The sequence below is a fragment of the Felis catus genome, chromosome B2 (assembly GCF_018350175.1).
Source record: "Felis catus isolate Fca126 chromosome B2, F.catus_Fca126_mat1.0, whole genome shotgun sequence".
In the NCBI taxonomy this organism is placed as follows: Eukaryota; Metazoa; Chordata; class Mammalia; order Carnivora; family Felidae; genus Felis; species Felis catus.
The window spans coordinates 86,990,726-87,013,262 of NC_058372.1; the positions used below are offsets into that span (position 1 = coordinate 86,990,726).

General features: G+C 37.9%; 1 protein-coding gene across 19 annotated transcripts in view; it reads left to right on the plus strand.

Annotated features, from left to right (window-relative positions):
* The window catches only part of KLHL32 (kelch like family member 32), a 244,345-nt gene that overhangs the window by 135,678 nt on the left and 86,130 nt on the right, over window positions 1-22,537 (plus strand). For 16 of the 19 annotated variants that reach the window (XM_019830986.3, XM_019830993.3, XM_019830992.3 and 13 more), the window contains one exon: window positions 17,830-18,045. The exons of 1 other annotated variant lie outside the window; for it this stretch is intronic. In XM_019830986.3, coding sequence (XP_019686545.1) covers window positions 17,830-18,045 — 216 coding nt within the window. The remainder of the gene's footprint in view (window positions 1-17,829; window positions 18,046-22,537) is intronic. 2 more of the 19 variants (XM_011282456.4, XM_019830991.3) reach the window with 1 other exon arrangement.

Sequence of the window (22,537 nt, forward strand, 5' to 3'; positions counted from 1 at the left end):
TCAGTCCACCTAGTTGGAGTCAGATTTCTCTCTTCTTCATTAATTATGAGTAGTCTTCCAGGGTGCTGATCACATTATATTGTCTGTGTTTATTTACCTATCTATTTCCCCATGATACAAGTTTGTGTCCCAGAGTTATGTGACCTTGGGCAAACTACTTAACCTCTTTGCCCCCACTCCTCATCTGTAAAATACAGATATGGGATCTTGTATACAATCTACCTTTTTTTTTTTTTCAACGTTTATTTATTTTTGGGACAGAGAGAGACAGAGCATGAACGGGGGAGGGGCAGAGAGAGAGGGAGACACAGAATCGGAAACAGGCTCCAGGCTCCGAGCCATCAGCCCAGAGCCCGACGCGGGGCTTGAACTCACGGACCGCGAGATCGTGACCTGGCTGAAGTCGGACGCTTAACCGACTCTGCCACCCAGGCGCCCCTACAATCTACCTTTTAAGGATGTTGGAGGATTCAATGAGATAGTGCAGTATTAGCCTATAGTATGTGCCCTAGAAACCAGAGCCAATAGAATGCATTGTTTTCCTTGTGAATTCCTCTGTTCGTTCTACAGTTATCTTCTTCCCCTTTCCCTTCACTCTTGTCTTCCTTCATTCCTGGAAATGTCAGCAAATTTACTACCTACCTCCAAGTGACAGCATATTGGACAAGTAAGTCTGTTCCTGAAAATTTTGAAAGTAATCACCATTCTGTAAAAGATATTTTTTCTTTTAGCCCCTTTTCTTTGATTTTGTAGAAGGGCATATATTGATTATTTTAGGGGAAAAAAGTCGCAAATAATTTAAATGAACCATCACTTTCTCTCTGCCTCTGAATTGTGAAAACATACACTGAAATTGTACTTTAATAAATAGCAAAACCAGTGCTTTTAAAAGCAACACATTTACATGGTACTATTGCTTTGTAGTTAGGCAGTTTTGTTTTACCATTTCTCTCACCCTTCCTGGAAATAAAACATCTTGCCTCCTTCTCATATACAGAATCCAAGAAAAAAAAATGGAAAAACAGCTTTCCTTTCTAGCTTAGCATAAAGTAGTTGCTTAAAAATGCATCTTTGTGTTCCTTCTGGTGCCATGAAACCTCCCTGTGGTAGGAATTTTTTATAATGTAGTTGTGTGGTGTTCTAAGGTCTCCTAACTAGGGGAAATGAAAGCAGTGAATTTGTTTAAAAGAAGAAAAATATAAGTTATTCCTTACTAGGAGAATGCTACTGACATGCTCACCTCCCTCCCATTTGTCATTCCTTCCTGAACCTTCTCCTCCCCCTTTCTCATTCTCTATCCACAGATGTCCTTTAGAACAGGTTTCTGGCCTTTTCCCACATTGAAGGACGTGTGCTCAGGCCCTGGGAAAATGACTGCTTGTCTGTATCATTAAATCAGCTCTAGGTACCCTGGCCTTAACCTCCTGTATTCAGTATGTTTGCCCGCTGCAGAGGCTGGGATGAAGGAGTGGGGTCAATTTGTTTTGCTGCAAGAATATAGAGTCATTCCATTCTTTACTCAAATGCATACTCTGTATTAGTGGTTCTTAAACTTGACCATATGTGGAATCACCTGAATGGCTGGTTAAAACAAACTCCTGGGACCCACTCCCAGAGTTTCTGATTCAGGAGGTCTGGTGAGGAGACTGAGAATCTGTGTTCTAACAAGATCCCAACTGACAGCGACATACTGGTCTGGGGACCACAGTTTGAGAACCACTGCTTTAGACGCTGTTGCCACACCATGTCAATTATGTGCCTGGTAAATCACTGACACCTGGATTTCAAAAGTGTCCTCATATTCAGATAAATTCAAACTGGTCCTAGTTTGTACTTATGAAAATATCGATGTTATGTATCCTTCACAACATCCAAAATATAAAAAGTCAAGACAATGCAGATTTGAAACAAACCACCAAGAAAAACCCCCTTCCAATCCTCATTTTTATGTATAATAATGATTAAGTGCAGTTATCCACATAGACTGTCTACAGAATTGAGCTAATTTTCAGCACTCTGATTTTGTATACCAGAGCTAAGTAAGGAAATACATCATGATAACTTCTATGTTGTTCTTTAAAAAAAATTGTAACCTGATTTTGCCTCTCATAGTTCAAAAAAAGTTGATGGTTACTGAAATTTTAAAGCCCTAGTTGCACAGATAGACTATTTGCAATTAAAGAAAGAAAAATATGTGTACATTAAGTTCCTCTATAGTCCATAATTCAGTGGTAATTGCTTGATGTGCTGAGCCAGCTTTAGTAAACTTTGCAATAGCATTTTGCCACACATGGTGAATGGGGCTTGAATTATTAGTTGTTGATGGTGGCCATGTCTCTGTGCTTCCTTCCTAGATTTCCAGCTTACTACAGACTTTCCCAAAGAACAATATAAAATTATTCATGAGCCTTGGATATTATGCATACACTGATTATGAAAATGTATTAGTAACCTAATTGTAGAATTCCTCTGTTATACACCACAAATATATTTAAATAGGCCTTCAAAGACTCCAAGAATTAGAGCATGCTGAGGGTTTTTTTTTTCCAGTGTTTTTTTTTTCAATTGCTGCTAATATTTTGTTTTAGTTGAATCAGAATGTGTCATATACATATTTGTATAAATATAAGAATATATAGTTGCATATAGTTGTCCAGATATATGTATGTGTTTATATACAAATATATCTCTCTGTATATTTATGCAGAGATAAAAATAAGGTATACCAGATAAAAATACCCACTTTTACATTATTTTATTATATCACAAGTAATGTGGTCTGCATTGTCAATGAATTGCTCATTTTTTCTTTCATAAAAATTAACTTCACCCTATCAACCCTCATGTAAAATCTTATAGAGGAAACTCACAGATCCCTTTATATACATAATACACATGCTATTTTTTTTGCTACGTGATTCATCCCAAGGCTATTAAAATGTTTTGGTTTTGTTTATTTGGTTGTTTGTTTCAACATGTTCCAAGGGGCCAGCGCTTGCCCACATACCCACAACAAAGCCCTTCATGCTGCCTCCTCTACTCCTGGAGTGCAATCCTTTTTGCAGCACCAGGTCCTGTAGTCACATAATACCTTGATTTATAACTAGGTTGTAATCCAAATAGGAAACAGGTGGAATCACAACCGGGTATGGTGCCTTGGATATTAATGGCCTGGCTCAGCAGTGGAATTTCTAAAGCTGTATACACTTTTTTGCCTTAATTATGCATTCATTAAAAGCTTTTATACCCAACAGAATAAAGTAAATATTTTTTGATCTCCATAGTGTGCTCCCAGACTGTAGATTTGCACAGCAGGGTCTTGATAATCTGAATAAATTGTATTTCCCCAAGGAGTTTATCTTTCAAAGAAGGTCATAAAGAAATGTAGTTCTTCCATCCTTAGATTTCTTCATGTGCCTTTTCCGCTACATGTAATATAAAGCATGGGAACCAGAGTACATTCTAGTAATACATACTTAGTGATGGTCCAGTATAATGTCTCAATCTGTTTTCCTTGTTTATTTCTGGTGAAGTCTTTCTTAAATACAGAAGAAATGAATGACTTTACATGACAACTATGTTTTTTTGTTTATATTTGTAGAAAAATTAGTCCACAGGAGACATTCAAGTGTTTGCTTCCCTTCACCCAGTGAATAAAATTTATGGAATAGGCAAAGCTATAGTTTAAGCACTGTTAATAGCACTGTACAAAGAGTGTAGTAATAACAGATGTTATATGTACGTTGAACTTCTACTGTGGAAGACACTTTGCAAGCACTCTTGGGAATCCTTACCAATAGATCACTTCTGCCATTTTTTAGTTGAGAAAATTAGACTCAGAGAGGTTAACCATTTGCTGAGCTCATCCAGATGGGTCAGCTTCAAATCACATGATTTTTCCCACATGGCTAAGTTGAAGATGTAACTTGTTCCTTGTCCCTACAACTTAAGACCCAATAAAAGAGACAGGGAAAAGATAAAATTATAAACCCAAAGATATATGCACAACCAGATGAACTTATAATTTTTCTGAGTTGTAAAGAATAAGGTGGCAAAACACCTGATATTGAAGGATAGCCTAAAAATAACAGGGGCGCCTGGGTGGCTCAGTCGGTTAAGCGGCCGACTTCGGCTCAGGTCATGATCTCGCGGTCCATGAGTTCGAGCCCCGCGTCGGGCTCTGTGCTGACAGCTCAGAGCCTGGAGCCTATTTCAGATTCTGTGTCTCCCTCTCTCTGACCCTCCCCCGTTCATGCTCTATCTTTCTCTGACTCAAAAATAAATAAACGTTAAAAAAAGTTTAAAAAAATAAAAATAAAAATAACATAAAATTGTGAAAAGTTTAGGCAATAAATTTTCTCTCTGTCTTTGGGCTGCCATATTTATCTCCAGTGTGGCCAACATTTTAGGCATGTACTTTAAAAGTGTCTTACTTAAATATTTCATAAATTTATTTAATATTTTAAAAAATTAAAACATTAAATTTTTTTAAGGAACAGGAGAATTTGTTTTATTGCACACTAAGAAATGAAAGCAATAAGAGCTGAAGTTTTAAAGGTATGACATTCTGTCTTGCCTGCCCACTACCCATCAATCAAAACTAAGTAGCTGCTTATAAAGACAGAGAGGCAGATCTAAAGTACAGATACAGTCTGTACCTTTGTGCACAACTGGGGGGAAAAGTAAGTAACCACTGGCAAAAGGTTAAAGGAATGATACAAGTAGCTCCTGTAATTAGAAGTAAGAAGAGAGAACAATCCTTTCAGCTGGAATGGGCTGGCTTTGCTGGCTTTCTTAGGAAGTGGAATCTGATCTTGGTTGTCCCTCCCCTCCGCTCCTTCTCGCCTCAGGAGGGGAAAGCATATAATACAGAACTTCCCTTTCCTACAAGCTTTTTAACGTCTGTTGAGTCAAACAGTCTTCAGATACTTCACAAGTAATACGCTTTTGACAAACAGCATGGACATTTGTGTATTTCTGGTTATCACTAAATGCCAAGAGAGGTGAGGTTCTTTTTTAGCATTCTGGGAAGGAAAACAAAAACAAAAACAGAACACCCGGATGTGAAAGTCCGAAGACCCAGGATTCACTGTAGAAGCTAGGCCTGATGCATCTGGCATCACAAGTGGGCTTCCACCATATTTATCAGTTCTATGAAAAAGCTGATGTGTGGTTTACATTAGGAGAAAATTTCTTATGCTCAGATCATTTACTTGAGAGTATCTTTCTTAGTTAATTGTGGGAGATCTGTTTATTTTGCCCAACTGTAAAATAATACCTATAAAAAACCTGTCATTTCCTCTTTCCATTTGAAGTCATGGATGTGTTTTTAAAAAAATGGGCTGCTTTTTAAAATTCATAATCCAACAAATATTTTTCAGTTATAATCTATGATAAAGGCATTATGATTGGCAGTGTATGGGATACAAAATCATAAGATGCAAACCTATTTTTACTAGTTTACTAGAAACAATTTTACTTTTTGGAAGTAAATGCATTTGCATGAATAGCTTTTGGAAGACATATGCATTAATAGCTTAGTGAGAAGTTAGTTCGTATGTTACAGGAGACTTAAAGTAGAAAGCATTAGGATTCAGTCAGTGACAAGGGTTTCATATTTATTATATCTGACTTGGTACTTGGTCCCTCTAAGCAGCAACACAATGTTTTTATAAAAATCAAACCATACTGGTTTTATATGCAGAGTGGGTATATAAAGCTATTTGGGTTAGATTTGAGAGTAGTTTTTTTTTTTTTAATTCTTGACTTCCATAATAAGGGTGAATTTTCATTTAGAGGGGTTCTTAAAATATGATGTAATGTCAACATTTTTTAATGGAACTTCAAGTATGCTATTACATGGTGGTCATAGAAACCACTATGTCTCTTGATCATCTTTGTCTGTAGTAAAGTATTGACTGACGTGTAGCAATTTAGGTGACATTTTGAATGAGGGTGTAACAGAAGGGCATCAATAATTGGATATGAAAGATCATAACTGTAATAGTGAAACACAACATTGTTAAAATAGTCACATCTGTTGAATGTTATTGCCTAGAAAAATCTGGAATCTTATTCAATTTGGTCATTTTAGAGGGAGAAAATTCAGGAAATCGAAATGACATTACTTTTATTTTGATCTTGAGAGAAGTTTATTAGCTTGACTACAAGGTCATAGTTTTCCATACTGATATAGTTTGTTGATGCTTATCTTTATTTCACAAGTCAGTGATGTTCTCAGAACTAGATGAGGCAACAAGAGAAATAGATGTTATAAAGGCCATGTTTTGCATGGGTATCGTTGGTATTAAATCAAAGGATCTCCCTCAGATTTGCAAATCTTATCAGTTTAGCAAAGACTCTTAGATTTGGGAAAGAGTATTTATGGGGCAGATGTTAGGGATACTCTACAGTAGATGCAATCACAAGATGACAGCTGTTTTCTGTGTTCTGTATAATTCCTATGCTAGGGCTATGATTAAAATACAGTGCTGGATGGGCAAGAGGTTACTGACAGGTCAGGGGTGGCATGGGTGTGGCTGAAACAAAGATAGACTACATATTATAAATAGGCATTGTTGGTTTGCAGCTTGTATCACTGTTGGCACGCATCAGGACACATCCCTTGGCTGTCACATACAGAAGCGAGGCTGTGGGTTACATGCAGGGAACATGCAGACCCCAGCTGTAAGGCTGCATACACATTTTTCTCCCATTCAGGAAACTGTGTTAGAATGCAGGGGAGTTCAGCGATAGGCTTAAATCTGCTCAAAATTCTAAAACAGAGAAAATCTTCTGGGAACTTTGGTCAAAAACTATTAGTATTTGCTTAATTGAGATAAGGAGAGACACTTGCTAATACAACAGCCAGTCGCTATGCCACAGACGCGAACCCCACCAGGGAATATCATGGAGGTGGACACCCATCATTCTCTTGCTACCTCCCCTGGCTTGTGAAGAGTAGTGGAAGGGCCACAGGTCTACCCACAGCCCCCAAACTGTCCTGCTTCCTCCCACTCATGTCCTTACCACCTAATAATTTGCCTCACAAATTTAATTACTTTTGAATATAACCCCAAATAAAGAGTATTTGTCTTTTTCATGCTTTCTTTGCCCTACTACCTTCAGTAGTTAATCGGGGGAATCACCATTTGAATGATTTAATTAGGGGAATAGACCACACAGAAAGACTGAATTTGGGGAATATATAAGTTTAAAGATTATTGCACTTGAAACTCTAGTGTTTATTCCACAGCTGTATAGTATTGGGGACACATTTTATGGTTCTTCTTGTTATTTAACTTGTCATCCACACTATAAGAAACAAATCGAAGGGAAGAGAGAAGGCAAATAGCCCTAAACCGAAGGAAAATAAATACTATTTAAAAAGATTCCCCAAAGAACAACAATGTATGCACCATAATTCCGAATAGAAACTAAATTTCAAGTGAGAAGCAGTGTGACAGAAATGAAACCTTTCTAGAAAAACAAAAAAGATTGTCCTTTTGCTCAAGAGAGTTTCTTCTTGCTGAGCTATAATTTCCATTCAAAATCACTGCCTCTACCTGGGTGCTTGGATTTTGAAGTCATAGAATGTAGGAGAATGGTGACAATCTCATAATTAGGACAAAGTATCATTTGAAAAGGTACTTTGATCTGAATAGCCAATTGATAGAGGAAATAATTCTCTCTTGGACTGAAAAAGAAATTTTGGGTGGATTGCAATTTTTTTTTCCACAGCAGAGCTGTTATTTTGCACTGGTCCATTAACGCTTTCAACTCTAGTCATGGTTACCAGTTTGTCCACTTGGAAAACTGAATAGCCGGTGGCTGTGCCTTTGTGTGTATGTGTAGGAAGGACAGAAACAGAAGGGAAGTGAGGGAGGCCAATGAGATATGAAATATGGGATTATTTGAATGATGTTCAGAATTGGATAGATATGTTGGAAAGACATGGCCATGTTCTGTTTCGCTTGGTTTTAGTAAACAGAAAAAGCTCATGGACATTCTTTCATTAAACTCATGTATTCAGCATCTGTTCCCTTAGATACCAGGGACACAATGCAATATTTGGCACCAGGGAGCTTAGATTTCATAGAGGGAGACTGATCTATAATCAAAGGGCACTTAGAGTGACAAGTGCTGTGTTAGAAATCTGCAGAGGGCAAGGTGGAGGCACAAAAGAGGAAGTGATCAATTTGGCCTAAACCAGGGAAGCAGAAAAGATGAGATGGGTTCATTCATTCAACAAGTGTGGCTTGAGCCCCTACTGTGTGCCTAGCACTGTTTTAGGCACCAGGGATAAAGCAGTGAATAAAAATAGGTGCTTCCTCCCATAGAACATACTTATTGTGGGTTGGGGCAAACCTAACATAACTAAGTAGGCGAATGAATGCAGAAGTGGTGAGTACCAAAAGCAATCAAGTAGACTAATGTGATAGAGGATAACATGGAGAGGAAGAGGGGTATGCTAATTTAGAAAGGATGGTCAGACAGAACAATGGAAGCATGGTTTTTCATCCATAGGAATTCTGCATATGTTGCTTCCTCTGTTTGGAATATTCTCCCTGCAATCCCATCACCATTCTGTTTTAAAACGCAGGTTTTATTATTCAGGTATGGTGAAGCTGACAGATCAGGACACAACTGCCATTGAAAAGATACTTCATTACAGTTTCCAAGAGGAGGGGGGCCCAGAATAGCCTTGGGACAACAAGGGGAAGCACCTGGGTTGGTTGGGAGATCCAAGGAATGAGGGGAAAGCATAGGCAAGAGGCCTTTATTGTGGCTTCTGCGGGAAAGGCAAGACAAAGCAGGGTAAGCAGGATTATAATTGTCTGGTTTGAATAGTTCAAGCAAGGCTGTAGGACATATGAGTTGTCTGTAATTGTCCAGTACTCAGCCTTGGGATAATTAGAGTAGAAGAATATTGCCTTCTGGAGTGTAGAAGCCAGATACAAGGTGCACTCTTGAGCGAGTTATTTGTTATCTCTAAAAATTGGCTAGCCCTGGGAGGGGCATTTGACACCCCAAATGCCAGAGCACCAAGAATACATAAAATAAGAAAATGTAGTTAATATACATTCCCATACAGTCTTTTGCCAAGTTAATATCTGCTCTTCTTTTAGCTCTGAGCTCCACGTGGCTTCTCATAGAAGCCTTTACTAAATGTCCACTCTAGGCCAAATCACCCATTATGGACATTTACAGCCCTATGTTCCACCCTTTGTAGCCTTTACCTTAATTATAATTTTCCATTTATTTGTAATATGTTTTGATTAATGGCTTTCTCTTCCAATAGAGTATACTATACACTCTGTTAGGCCTGCAACTTGCCTATTTTTCCTCATCATTATATTGCCAGTGCCCGATGTGGTCCTTGTACGTGATGTGAATATGTGGCCCATTGAAATGGCTGAAGCCAAGCCAGGGTGGGTGGGATTATTACCCTGTAGGGTAAGGAGGTCATCAGGGTCTCAATCATAGAAAGCTAGAAAGTATTACTGAGTTTGGCCTTTTAACCTTAAAGAAATGGGAACCCACTAATGGTTTCTCTCTCTCTTTCTGTCTTTAATTGAAGTACAGTTGACACATAATGTTACAAGTTTCAGGTGTACAATATAGTGATTCAACAAGTCTCTATATATAGTATACAAGAATACACAATGAGGAAAAGATGGTCTCATCACAGATGTAGCTACCATCTGTCACCTACAACACTGTTACAATATCATTTACTGTATTTCCTATGCTGTGCCTTTTCCCTGTGACTTACTCATTCCATAACTGGAAGCCTATGTCTCCCACTTCCTTCATGCATTTTGCTCATCCTCTTACCTCCCTTCCCTCTGGCAAGCATCAAATTGTTCTCTGTATTCATGGGTCTGTTTCTGCTTTTTGTTTGTTTGTTCATTTGTTTTGGTTTTAGACTCCACATAGAAGTGAAATCATATGGTATTTATCTTTGTCGGACTTATTTCACTTAGTATAATAGCCTCTAGGTCCATCCTAGACACCCGTGTTGTCACAGATGGCAAGATCTATTTTTTTATGGCTGAGTAATATTTAATTGTGTGAGTGCGAGTGAGTGTTTATATACCACATCTTAATCCGTTCATGATTGCTTCCATATCTTGGATATTCTAAATAATGCTGCAATAAACATAGGGATGTGCATATCTTTTCAAATTAGTATTTTCAGGTTTTCGAAGGGGGGGGAGGGTAAATAAATACCCAGTAGTGGAATTGCTGGACCATAGTATTTCTACTTTAAGTTTTTTGAGGAGCATCCATATTGTTTTCCAATTTACATTCCCAGTAGCCATGTGCAAGCGTTCCCTTTTCTCCACATCCTGACCAATACTTGTTATTTCTTGTCTTTTTGATACTAGCCATTCTGACTGGTGTGAGGTGATGTCTCATTATGGTTTTGATTTGCATTTCCCAGATGATTAAGTGATGTTGAGCATCTTTTCATGTGTCTATCGGCCATCTGTATATCTTTTTCGGAAACATGTCTATTTAGGTCTTCTACCCATTTTTTAATAAGATTATCTGGGGGACTTTTCTGAGGGGGTTTCAGTTGTGTAAGTTCTTTATATATTTTGGATATTAACCCCTTTCACATACATCATTTGCAAGTATTTTTTTCTATTCAGTGGGTTGCCTTTTCATTTTGTTGATGGTTTCCTTCACTGTGTGAAATCTTTGTATTTTCGTGTAGTCCCAATAGTGTATTTTTGTTTTTGTTTCCTTTGCCTGATAAGACAAATCTAGAAAAATTTTGATGAGGTCAGTGTCAAAGATATTAGTGCATATGTTTTCCTTTAGGAGTTTTATGCTTTCATGTCTCATATTTGGGTCTTTAATACATTTTGAGTTTACTTTTGTGTGTGGCGTAAGAAAGTGGTTCAGTTTCATTCTTTTCCGTGTAGCTGTCCAGTTTTCCCAACATTATTTATTGAAGAGACCATCTTTTCCTCATTGTGTATTCTTGCCTCCTTTGTCATATAAATAAATAAACTCACCATACAAATATTAGTTTATTTTAGGGCTCTCTATTCTGTTCCATTGATCCATGTGTCTGTTTTTGTGCCGGTACCATACTATTTTGATTACTATAGCTTTGCAGTATATCTTGAAATCTGGGATTGTGATAACTCCATCTGTGTTCTTCTTAAGATTGCTTTTGCTCTGTGAAGTCCTTTGTAGTTCCACATAAATTTTAGTATCATTTGTTCTAGTACTATGAAAAACATAGTTGGTATTGGGTAGGGATTGCATTGAATCTATTAGATTGCTTTAGGTAGTATGGGCATTTTAACAGCATTAATTCTTCCAGTTCGTGAACATGGATATCTTTCCATTTGTTTGTGTTGTCTTCAGTTTCTTTCATCAATGTTTTATAGTTATACAGGTCTCTCACCTCCTTGCTTAAATTTTTCACTAGGTATTTTATTCTCTTTGGTACAATTATAAAAGGAATTGTTTTCTTAATTCCTTTCTGCTACTTTGTTGTTAATATATAGAAACATAATTGATTTCTGTATTTTAATTTTGTATCTTGCAACTTTACTTCATGTTACTTGTTACTTCTGATAGGTTTTTTTTGGAATCTTTATAGTTTTCTATGTATGGTATCATGCTATCTGAAAATATGTGAAATTTTCAATTCTGTTCTTTACCAATTTGGATGGATTTTATTTCCTTTTCTTTTCTGATTGCAATGGCTAGGACTTCCTGCACTATGTGGAATAAAAGTGGCAAGAGTGTACATTGTAGTCTTGCTCCTGTTCTAAGGGAAACTCTCAATTTTTCACCACTGTGTAGGATGTTAGCTGTGGGGTTGTCATATATGGCCTTTATTATGTTGAGGTATGATCTCTCTAAAACCACTTTGTTGAGTTTTTATCATGAATGAATATTGAACCTTGTCAATTCTTATTCTTCATTTATTGAGATGATTGTATGATTTTTATTCTTTTTTTTTTGTTGACATGGTATATTATGTTTATTGATTTGTGAATATTGAACCATCCTTGCATTCCCAGAATACATTGCAGTTGATGGTGGTGAATGATCTTTTTAATGTATTGTTGAATTCAGTTTACTAATATTTTGTTGAGGATTTTTGCATATATGTTCATTAAGGATGTTGGCCGATAGTTTTCCTTTTTTTGTAGTGCCTTTATCTAATTTTCATACTAGGACAATGCTGGCCTTGTAGAATATATTTGAAAGCTTTCCTTGTGCTTCTAGTTTTTGGAATAGTCTGAGGAGAATAGGTATTAACTCTTTTTTAGGGGCACCTGGGTTGCTCGGTCAGTTAAGTGTTTGACTCTTGATTTTGGCTCAGGTCACAATCTCACAGTTTGTGAATTCAAGCCTCGTGTCAGGCTCTATGCTGACAGCATGGAGTCTGCTTGAGCTTCTCCCTCCCCCTCTCCCTCTGTCCCTCCCCTACACACACACACACACACACACACACACACACACACACACACTGTCTGCCTCTCTCTCTCTCTCTCTCTCTCTCTCTCTCTCTCCGCCTCTCAAAATAAGTGAATAAACTTAAAAAACAAAAGCTTTTAAGTATTTGGTAGAATTCACCTGTGAAGATGTCTGGTCCTGGACTTTGTTTGTTGTGAGTTTTTTGATTACCAATTCCCTTTCTTTACTAGTAATTTGTATATTCAGAATTTTGGAAGATTATATATATTTCTAGGAATTTATCCATTTCTTTTTCAAATTTCTTGGTATATAATTTTTTATAATAGACTCTTCTAATCCTTAATATTTCTGTGGTGTTGGTTGTTACGGCTCTTGTGTTTCTTATTTTACTCATTTTGTCCTCTCTCTTTTTTTCTTGGTGAATCTGGGTAAAGGTTTATCAATATTATTTATCTTTTCAAATAACCAGCTGCTGGTTTCATTGATCTTTTCTATTGTTTTTAATCTCTATTTCATTTTATTTCTGCTCTGATCTTTATTATTTTCTTACTTGCAATAATCTTGGGCTTCGTTCTTTTGTGTATCCTTTAACTACAAGGTTAGATTGTTTACTTGATATGTTTTTCTTGTTTCTTGAGGCAGGCCTTATTAATTAATTTTAAAAGATGATCAATATGATCAGATTCTTATAAAAAGAGAGGTTGGAGGATTTGATACTGGAGGCAGAAATGTTAATTAAGAACCCTGTTGCAGGAAGTGTGGATAGGAGATGATGAACAGAATAAGAACTGCTAAGGAGGAAGAGCAAACAGGATTTGGTGAATGACTGGTTATAAGGAAGGAATATGGGCCAGCTTTTGCGATCCTGATGTGGATGGTTGAATGTGGTCGTTTAACTATATCTTCATCCATTACATTCTGTGGAAATCCAAGATAAGATGCCCTCTTACAGGTAGTTGGGAAAATGAATTCAGAGCTGAGAGAGGTTTGGGCTGCTTATATAAATGTGGAAGTCATTAACATGTAATTGGTTTACAACTCAACTGTATGTTTTTTACTTTGAGCGTCCTTCTTTTCCCTGACCTAATGGTACAGGTTATTTATGACTTAGATATCTAAAGGGACCACATTCTTCATTTTGACCTCCTTGTGTCAGTGTTGAGTCGAGGTTTATAGATGCCAAACAACAATGCTGAAATATACTTTATTATTCCTTGCCCACCAAATCTATTGCCTACCTCTCATATGCCAAATTGTGTGTGGTAAGAACTTTTCATTCATTATCTCCATGACAACCCTATGAGCCCATTGAATTCTCCATATTGTAATTGAGGAATAGTGGGAAGTTCAGTGATTGACCAATGGTAAGTATTTGGGCTGGATCTGAGCCAGGTTGACTTGATTTTATATATGGCCCTTGCTCTTCACCAATGTGGGTTGCCTCCAAGTGCCTGTGGTTGCTGCTCATTTGTTCTGCCCCTGAATACAGTTTTTCTTTCTCTGATATCTAAAAGACTTTTTAAAAAAATAAATCTATAAGTATATATACAAAAACATTAATAGTGATTATCTCTGCATGGTGAAACATGAATGATTTTTGTTTTCTTTCCATACTTTGTATTTCCTGAATTTTTTTGGAATAAACATTTATTACTTTTTATAACTGGAAACATAATGGCACTATTTTCATAACAGTGATTATTTTTTTCCATGCACAGTATTATAGGTGGGAATTTAATGAAATTTACCATTTAACTTCCCACCTCCCCACATCACCTTCATGAGCATCTTTAAAAGCAGCATTATTGGTATTATTTTGCTTACACATTGTCTTAGCCAAAAGGATAAGAGATGATGCTTTTGCTTAAAGTTCACAAAGCCCCAACAAGAGGAATGCATGTTGTGGCATCATGACCTCACTGAAGGTGGCTTTTCTTTTATCCCTGAACTCCTCATTTTATACAGTTTAACTGTTGAATGTGTTAAGTATGCATGGCCAAGGGAGTGGAAACCTTGGACACGTCTAGAAAGCACTGGGGATTTGGGGAAATTATGTTTTAAATAGAAGAGAAAAGAAATGAAAAGGTAAAGATAGGGAGCAGACTTTTAACTGATATTTCTCTTGTACACAAATATGTGTCTGTTCAGCTCCCTTTTGCTGTTCAGACAGCCATTGACACTTGTCCTTTTAGCTTCTTAGTTTTCTATTAATATGAAATACTTCGTTAGTTTGGATTTGGGGGTTATGTAAAATTATGCCCTTAGGAAATGAAAACATTTCACGACTGGGGAAGCAGGCGTTCAATGATTACCTTCAAAAGAAACACAGCAGAAAAGAAGCACAATTAGGTTAAATTAATTCTCCAGTTCTTTGTGGTTTTGAATTGGTCTGCTTTTAAGCTGCAGGCATCTAATCAGAAGAAACCCAGTATCTCTTTACAAAGATACAAAGATGCTTAATAAAGAATATTTCATTGCTGCTGCATAATCCACTCCCAAACTTGTAGTTGTATAAACCGTTTGGGCAGGAGAACAAGTGGGAGAAAACATTTTTTGCTGGGCTCTGCCTGTCCACCTGTAACTTTGCTGAGTTTAGCTGTGTCCACTCCTATGCATGCTAATCTGTCTGTGCCGTGCTGCTGGGTGCTGCCTCAGGACCTTGAGCCATGCCTTGGGCATGTGCCTGGGGTACTTGAAAAGCACTGACATCACCCGGACTTTGTCTGTCATGCCTTTGGGGAACTGCAGAGTGGTTTACTAGGACACTGAGGTCGTATTTAGGACACTGAGCAGTTAAACTTGCTTCATAGATGTAGCGACCAGAAACAACATTGATCCCTAAGGAGTTGGTACTAAACTCCTTTATGGAAGCAAGGGTTACACATTCTTTCCTTCCAGAGTAAAATTTACCAATCCTAAGAAGTAAGATTTGGGGAACAAGTTTAAACATTATTTGAAATGATTGGTGTGAGAGTCAAAATCTTCAATATCACTTTGATAAAATCTTCTGAATGGGAAGCCAGGGTATTTTGACTGAATGGCTGTGAGTGGACTCAGATATTTGAGTTGCTGTGGATTTTAGTGATCATCTATAGTAAACTATATTTTAAATTTTTTTTTCAACGTTTATTTATTTTTGGGACAGAGAGAGACAGAGCATGAACGGGGGAGGGGCAGAGAGAGAGGGAGACACAGAATCGGAAACAGGCTCCAGGCTCTGAGCCATCAGCCCAGAGCCTGACGCGGGGCTCGAACTCACGGACCGCGAGATCGTGACCTGGCTGAAGTCGGACGCTTAACCGACTGCGCCACCCAGGCGCCCCAGTAAACTATATTTTAAACAGAAGCATTTATTCCTTTTCAATTGTTTTGGCAAATAGAGCTATTAAGAACCAGAATCTTATGCTGATTCCTGAAGTTAGCTAGCTTGACTCCCTGTTAGGATATAATTAAAGTGTCATCTCCCACCCAAAGAAATATAATCTAAAGTGGGGGGAAAAACTCAAGTAGCTGTGGTGATGATGCAGCTGTTACTGAAAGAGCTGTTTCACAATTTCTTTATTAACATTTTATTATGTAGAACAGCACTGTGCTATAGAAATATAATGGGAATCACATCTGTCATTCTAAATAGTCTAGTAGCTGCATTTAAAGGAGGCTAAAAGAAACAGATGAAATTAATTAATTAATTACTAACAGATGAAATAATTAAATAATAAAAAGAAACCTGTGAAATTAATGAAATTAACATTTAACCTACCTTATCTAAAACAATATCATTTTAACATATAATCATTATAAAATTATTAATGAGATATTTTATGCTCTGTTTTTCTTATTCCTGGCATTTGGTATATCTTTAACACTTGTTGCACCTTCAAATCAGACTAGCCATGTTTTAAGTGCTCAGTAGCCACTTGGGGCTAGTGGCTACCATGTTGGGCAGCACAAATTTAGAACATATTCCTTTCAGCTTTCAGATATGATAGAAATAGAATGTAGATATTTTAGAAAGAGTTCTTAATATTCTTAGATAACTAGAAAAGGGGAAAATATGTTGAAAGTTACTTAAATAGATCAGTGGAGTGAAATAGCTATCTGATGGTATTTTGCATTCCTTAAGCTATTGGAAAATATTGCTCCCATATTAAAAATTTAAAGTTAATAATGGGGGGGGAGGGAAACAGAATGTTCATTCTACTTGAAATAGGTAAGGTTTCTATCGACAAGCCCGTGCACCCACTGTGATTCTTGCAGAGTTAAAGAAAGTTTGCACAGGAGTCCTGTCTCTCTGGGGGCACTATTTTAGGGCCCTGGATACAAGCTTGAGACCCGGTAGAGACAGGGAAAATCCTTCCAGAATGAGCATGGCTACAGAAGCTCTTTGAAAAAGAAGGAAAGAGGGGTGCCTCGGTGGCGCAGTCGGTTAAGCGTCCGACTTCAGCCAGGTCACGATCTCGCGGTCCGTGAGTTCGAGCCCCGCGTCGGGCTCTGGGCTGATGGCTCGGAGCCTGGAGCCTGTTTCCGATTCTGTGTCTCCCTCTCTCTCTGCCCCTCCCCCGTTCATGCTCTGTCTCTCTCTGTCCCAAAAATAAATAAACGTTGAAAAAAAATTAAAAAAGAAAAAGAAGGAAAGATTGTCACTGGCTGTCTGAATTTTTGAAGCTAACAAAAAATGAAGAACACTTATAAGTTGTTCATCTTAGGTAGGTTTAATAGAATTATTCAGGACAAGAATATTTTCTGTGAGATTCCTTCATTTCCTGAGACTTTACATGTAAAAATATGTGTTTTAATTTCATTAAGTCAAGATGGGTTGTTTTGTTTTATTTTATTTTTTTAAGATGGGTAGTTTTAAGGATGTACTGAATTTGAGGTTTGGGGAAGAGTAGAGTCAAGTCTGTCTTAATATAGTTTGTGTCATCTAATCACGACTACCACTTTACCTGCACTCACAGTTTTTTTAGTAGAACAAACTTATTGCCTAAGAGCTATAAACTATGGTAAGGGTAGAAAAATCACTGTTCTTCATTGGTAAAATGGTTTTAAAAAGTTGCAAAGTTAACATTTCAATCAGTGAGACCAGAAACTCCTTTCAACCCCTTTATTAAGGTATCTTTAAGTATATGGGTTTTAAAAGAGGGACAAAGTCAGGAGAAAGGGTGAATTCTAGAACAGCAGTTCTCTGCCAGACTCTTATAATTGAGGGATTTTTTTTTTGTTTTTTACATTATCAGTGGAGTCCCATTTCCCCCACGCCTGTCATGCAAACCTTAGTGAGTCAGTCTGAATTTCTTGCCTGCTCTTTCTTGGATTAATTTCTAAGAGCTCTTTTTTTCCCCCCATTTTTATTTTATTTTATTTTTTTTTGGCACCCAGGAATTAAATAGCTTTAATTACTTGGATCTGTACAGACTTGCTGACCTCTTTAACCTCACTTTGCTGGAGAAGGCAGTGATCGATTTCTTAGTGAAACATCTCTCTGAGCTCCTGAAGAGTCGCCCAGAAGACGTTCTAACGCTTCCTTATTGTCTGCTCCAGGAGGTTCTGAAGAGTGACCGCCTGACCTCCCTGAGTGAAGAGCAGATCTGGCAGGTAAGGGCGCTCTGCATGGGCCTTCTTTTGGCAGGGAGAAGGCATGGGATGGCTCAAAGTTGAGCAGTTGAGGAACAATGGTAACTGTTTTGTCTGGTTTGGCTCTCCTCAGAGCCAAAGTCTTAGCAGTCATGGTAGGCAAATGGTTGGAAAACACCAACCCTTGAGGCTACAAGGCCTCAGCCTCTGCTCATCTTAACTCAGGGAATCATAGGTATGGTTCCTCAGACCCTTGCTGGGGGTTCCCAAAACCCTAAGGGGGAGTCACATGAGAAAGAGTCAAGAATTTTTTTCTCTTGATAAAAATAGTTTCTCAAGCTGAGTGTGAGAAAATGGATTGTCAAGTGCTATTTACACACATTTAAGACCAATGAAATCAGAATAGATGCTGGGCTTTCCTGTAAACAATTCAGAAGCATTTCTCTGTTGTAGCAGAGAGCAGCTGGGACCTTAAATGAAATGAAGCTCTTGCACTGCAGTGGAAAAATCTCCCTCCTTAGTTCATTCTGCATTCATTGCTATTTTCCTAAGCCTTGCCTTTCCACCTGACGTAGCATTCTTTTCAAATATCCTATGTCTAGAGGATGGGAGGAGGTTTTGTATTTTCAAACTGATTATTCAATTTAAATCCTTTTCTACTCATCCCCACTGACTTTACTTGAGAATCTACATGGCGTCTTTGGGAAACAGAGCCCATCTTATCCCCTTTGTTTAACATTGTCTACCTCACTCTCTGAACACTGGCTAGCTATGTAGCTACTTATGGGGCAGCATCCCTTCAAGATTTCATGATGACTTGAAAGCAATTTACATACAGAATACGAGGGAAAATATGAAGTCTTCTGTTAGCTGACAGCATAGTAAATTCCTGGTATCTTAGCAAATGACATTCAGGGAGAACTCTAACTCTCACCAAAACAGAGTCAGAGGTATCTGTTAATTATCCAGCATCTGACTCAACTGACTAATAATTTTGCTGATGTATTTCTCCCTTATTTCTTTCTTTGTATTACATTAATCAGCAACTTCCTTTCTACTCTTGCCCCACAAGTGAGGATAATAAGAGCTGTGGTGTACTGAGGGCCTTCCAGGACCCAGACTCTTTATAAACTCAATGACTTATCATCACAACAGGCTTGAAGGACAGTTGTTATCACCCCATCTTCCAGATGAGCAAAATAGGGATTCAGTGCCTTGCTCAGGGTTGCAGAAAGGATCCAGCCTACAAACCCAAGTCTGCAGACACCTGCCTTCATCCCTCCAGTATTCTATGCTGTCTTGACAAAGAAAATATGAGGAAAACACATAAGCCATGTTTTTTTCTCCTTCTTAGGTATTTCTGATGATGTTTGTTCACGTAGAGGTCAAAAGTTGGTGAGGATGAGTTTTTGGTATGAATTTTAATACCTGTGGTTCTCCGCCCACAAACACAAATCATCAAAATTTTCTGGTCAATTCAAAGTGGGGGGTTGCCAAATTTTTCTTCACTTCCCAAAGGGAAAAAGAAAGACTTGGAATGAATTCTGCACTTAATTATTTCTAACTGAATTGAGATCTGAGCCAATCATCCTTGTGGCTTCTTTCTCTTTCTGTGGCATGGTCAAAGGGAATGCCAGAGTGGTAATGTGCAGATGTCTGAGTATCCGAAAAAATTCCATACTGTTCACTTAAGAGTTATCATAATTGCCTCTCTAAAGTTTACTAATATTATCACATAGAATTTTAAAAACTGCTTTGTGCTGCAGGCAATATCTTTTCTATCTGGTCCTCAAGAAAGAATTAAAAGTCTCACATAAATATGATCAGTTTAGATGTTCGGTAGGCAGTAAGAAACTGTTTTTGCTTTATCTTAGTAAATAAGTAATTCCCTCATACTCAACTCAATAGAGAAAAATTAAATCAGACCAGCTATATTGCCTCAAGTATAGTTAAGTTCATCATTTTTGCTGAGGTTATACTAGTAATGCAATATACCATGGAAGAATCTAATATTCAGCCCAGGGTGAAGATTGGGTATGCCAGAGGATTAGTGTCAGGGTGCTTTATAGAAGTGAATCTTGATGGACAGGCTGGAGACAGATCTACAGAATCTCATTAAATTGCTGAATTGTTCATTACGGAACGTTCTCACTGTAATAAAGTGCTCATTGACTTTGACAAATCCCCATCCCATGTCTTAAAGAGGAACAGTGAAGCAACGGGTGTGGGGGAGGAGGAAGGAAATTGACACAAAGTAGGACAGGTAATAGAAAAGAGGATGGAGGGGTAGTGCTCTTTGATTAATATGTGCAACTAGTAACTTCTGTGAGAGCCCAGTAAACACACACACGCACACACGCGCGCACACACACACACACACACACACACACACACACACATGTTTACACATGTGGTTCTTCCACTAACAACCAATAATGTAATCTGGGACATTCCCCTTTTTGGTGAAAGGTCTGATTTTCATTATTCACCAGACTTCACGCCGTCTGTCTCTGAAGACATCATAAGAACCTTCAAATTATCCTCACTGAACAAACTCTTTTTTTACTTTCTCCTGGTGTCCTTATCTACTTCCTTTCCTGATAAAATGTGCTGCAGGCTGTAATAACCATTCTGTGGATCCGGAAACCTGTAAAATTATGCCTTCTATCCGCCTTTTTTTTTTTTTCAATCTGACCTTTTTAAACTTTAAGTCTCTTTTCTCACAGAGGGCTTCTTCATCCCCCATAGACATTTTTTTCCTCCCTTCCATGGCTGAAAACTACTTGCCCTGTTACGTAACTTCTCTTTATATTCATAGGTTAACATAGAGACTTGAACCATATGCACACTTTAGTGTAGAAGGGCATAGAAGTCCCCTCAGAAAAATGCTTTAAAAAATTTTTTCAGTTCAATTCAGCTTAACAATTTGGTCTGATGTTTCATGGCCAGTGATTTCTAGGTTCCAGATGAAAGACACCAAGTTGGTTATGGGGCTCAAAGAAACAGGAGACTAAAAATGAGCAAATCAGCTGAGAGGAAGCGTGGGGCGTGAGGTCATGCGTGTTTGTGACCTGGCAAATCTCCACCAATTTTGTTTGGCTTTTGGGTTTTAGCTCTAACACAGGACTTTGTTTCAGTAGGGTCTTGTTAAATTTTTCGTGTTATATTCAACATTCAGTTTCAGACTGCTGAGCCCGGGGTCCTGCTATAAAACTCTAGTGAAATAATGAAAAAATTCCATACCACTCCCATGTATTGGGTCTGTTTTCATTTTCATAGGAAGTGCTGGCTAATCCATTTTCTTCTGAGGAAAATGCCTTCTCTGCCTTTTCTACCCCAGGTTACCTTTTACCAGAATGAGGGCTTAGAGATTACTTTCCATGGGAGTACAGTTTACAGAAAAAAGCCTGAATATGCTGTAAATTCTTACATTTGCTAGCACATGGAAAAGCTATGGTTCTCCGTCTATCAGTATTTATTGAGCACCTATGAAGTGCCTAAAAGCATGGAGTGTTAGGCAGAGCACAGGTTTGCTAACTCGGTTTTCCTCCCCCACGCCTCACCCTAAATGGAAGGGATCTTTATGATTTTAAACCATTATTTCAGCTCTCTGGATTATTATTTCGTCTCTGAAGTAGCAGAAACAGGAAGTATATTTTAAAATGATAAAGATAGGGGCGCCTGGGTGGCGCAGTCGGTTAAGCGTCCGACTTCAGCCAGGTCACGATCTCGCGGTCCGTGAGTTCGAGCCCCGCGTCGGGCTCTGAGCTGATGGCTCAGAGCCTGGGGCCTGTTTCCGATTCTGTGTCTCCCTCTCTCTCTGCCCCTCCCCCATTCATGCTCTGTCTCTCTCTGTCGCAAAAATAAATAAACGTTGAAAAAAAAATTAAAAAAAAAATAAAATGATAAAGATAGTTTGTGAAAATAAAAATGAATATTTCTTGAGCACCTATTACATGCTAGGTGCAGTGTTAGAAGTAGGTCCTGGCATGGGGTGTCTGGGTAGCTCAGTCGGTTAAGCATCTGACTCTTGATTTTGGCTCAGGTCATGATCCCACGGTTCATGAGATCAAGCCTCAAATCAGGCTTTGCATTGACAGCATGGAGCCTGCTTGGGATTTTCTCTCTTCCATTCTCTCTGCTCCTCCCCTGCTTGTTCTGTCTCCCTCTCTCTCTCTTTCTCAATATATATATATACACATACATATACATACATATATGTATGTATATATAAATATAAATAAATGTATATATAAATGTAAATATAAATATATACATACATATATGTGTGTGTGTATATATATATATAAATATATACATACATATATGTGTGTGTGTGTATATATATATGTAGATCCTGGGGTAAAAAGCTTTCTAGAAATATTCAATTATTGGGTTAGAGAGATTTAGTTTAGTTTCATCTCTAAATGTGGAGAACTTTGGTTTTCCTTCAGTTATTAATTTATTAACTGATTCCTACTTTTATGAAGAAGACTCACTATTTTATAAGGAC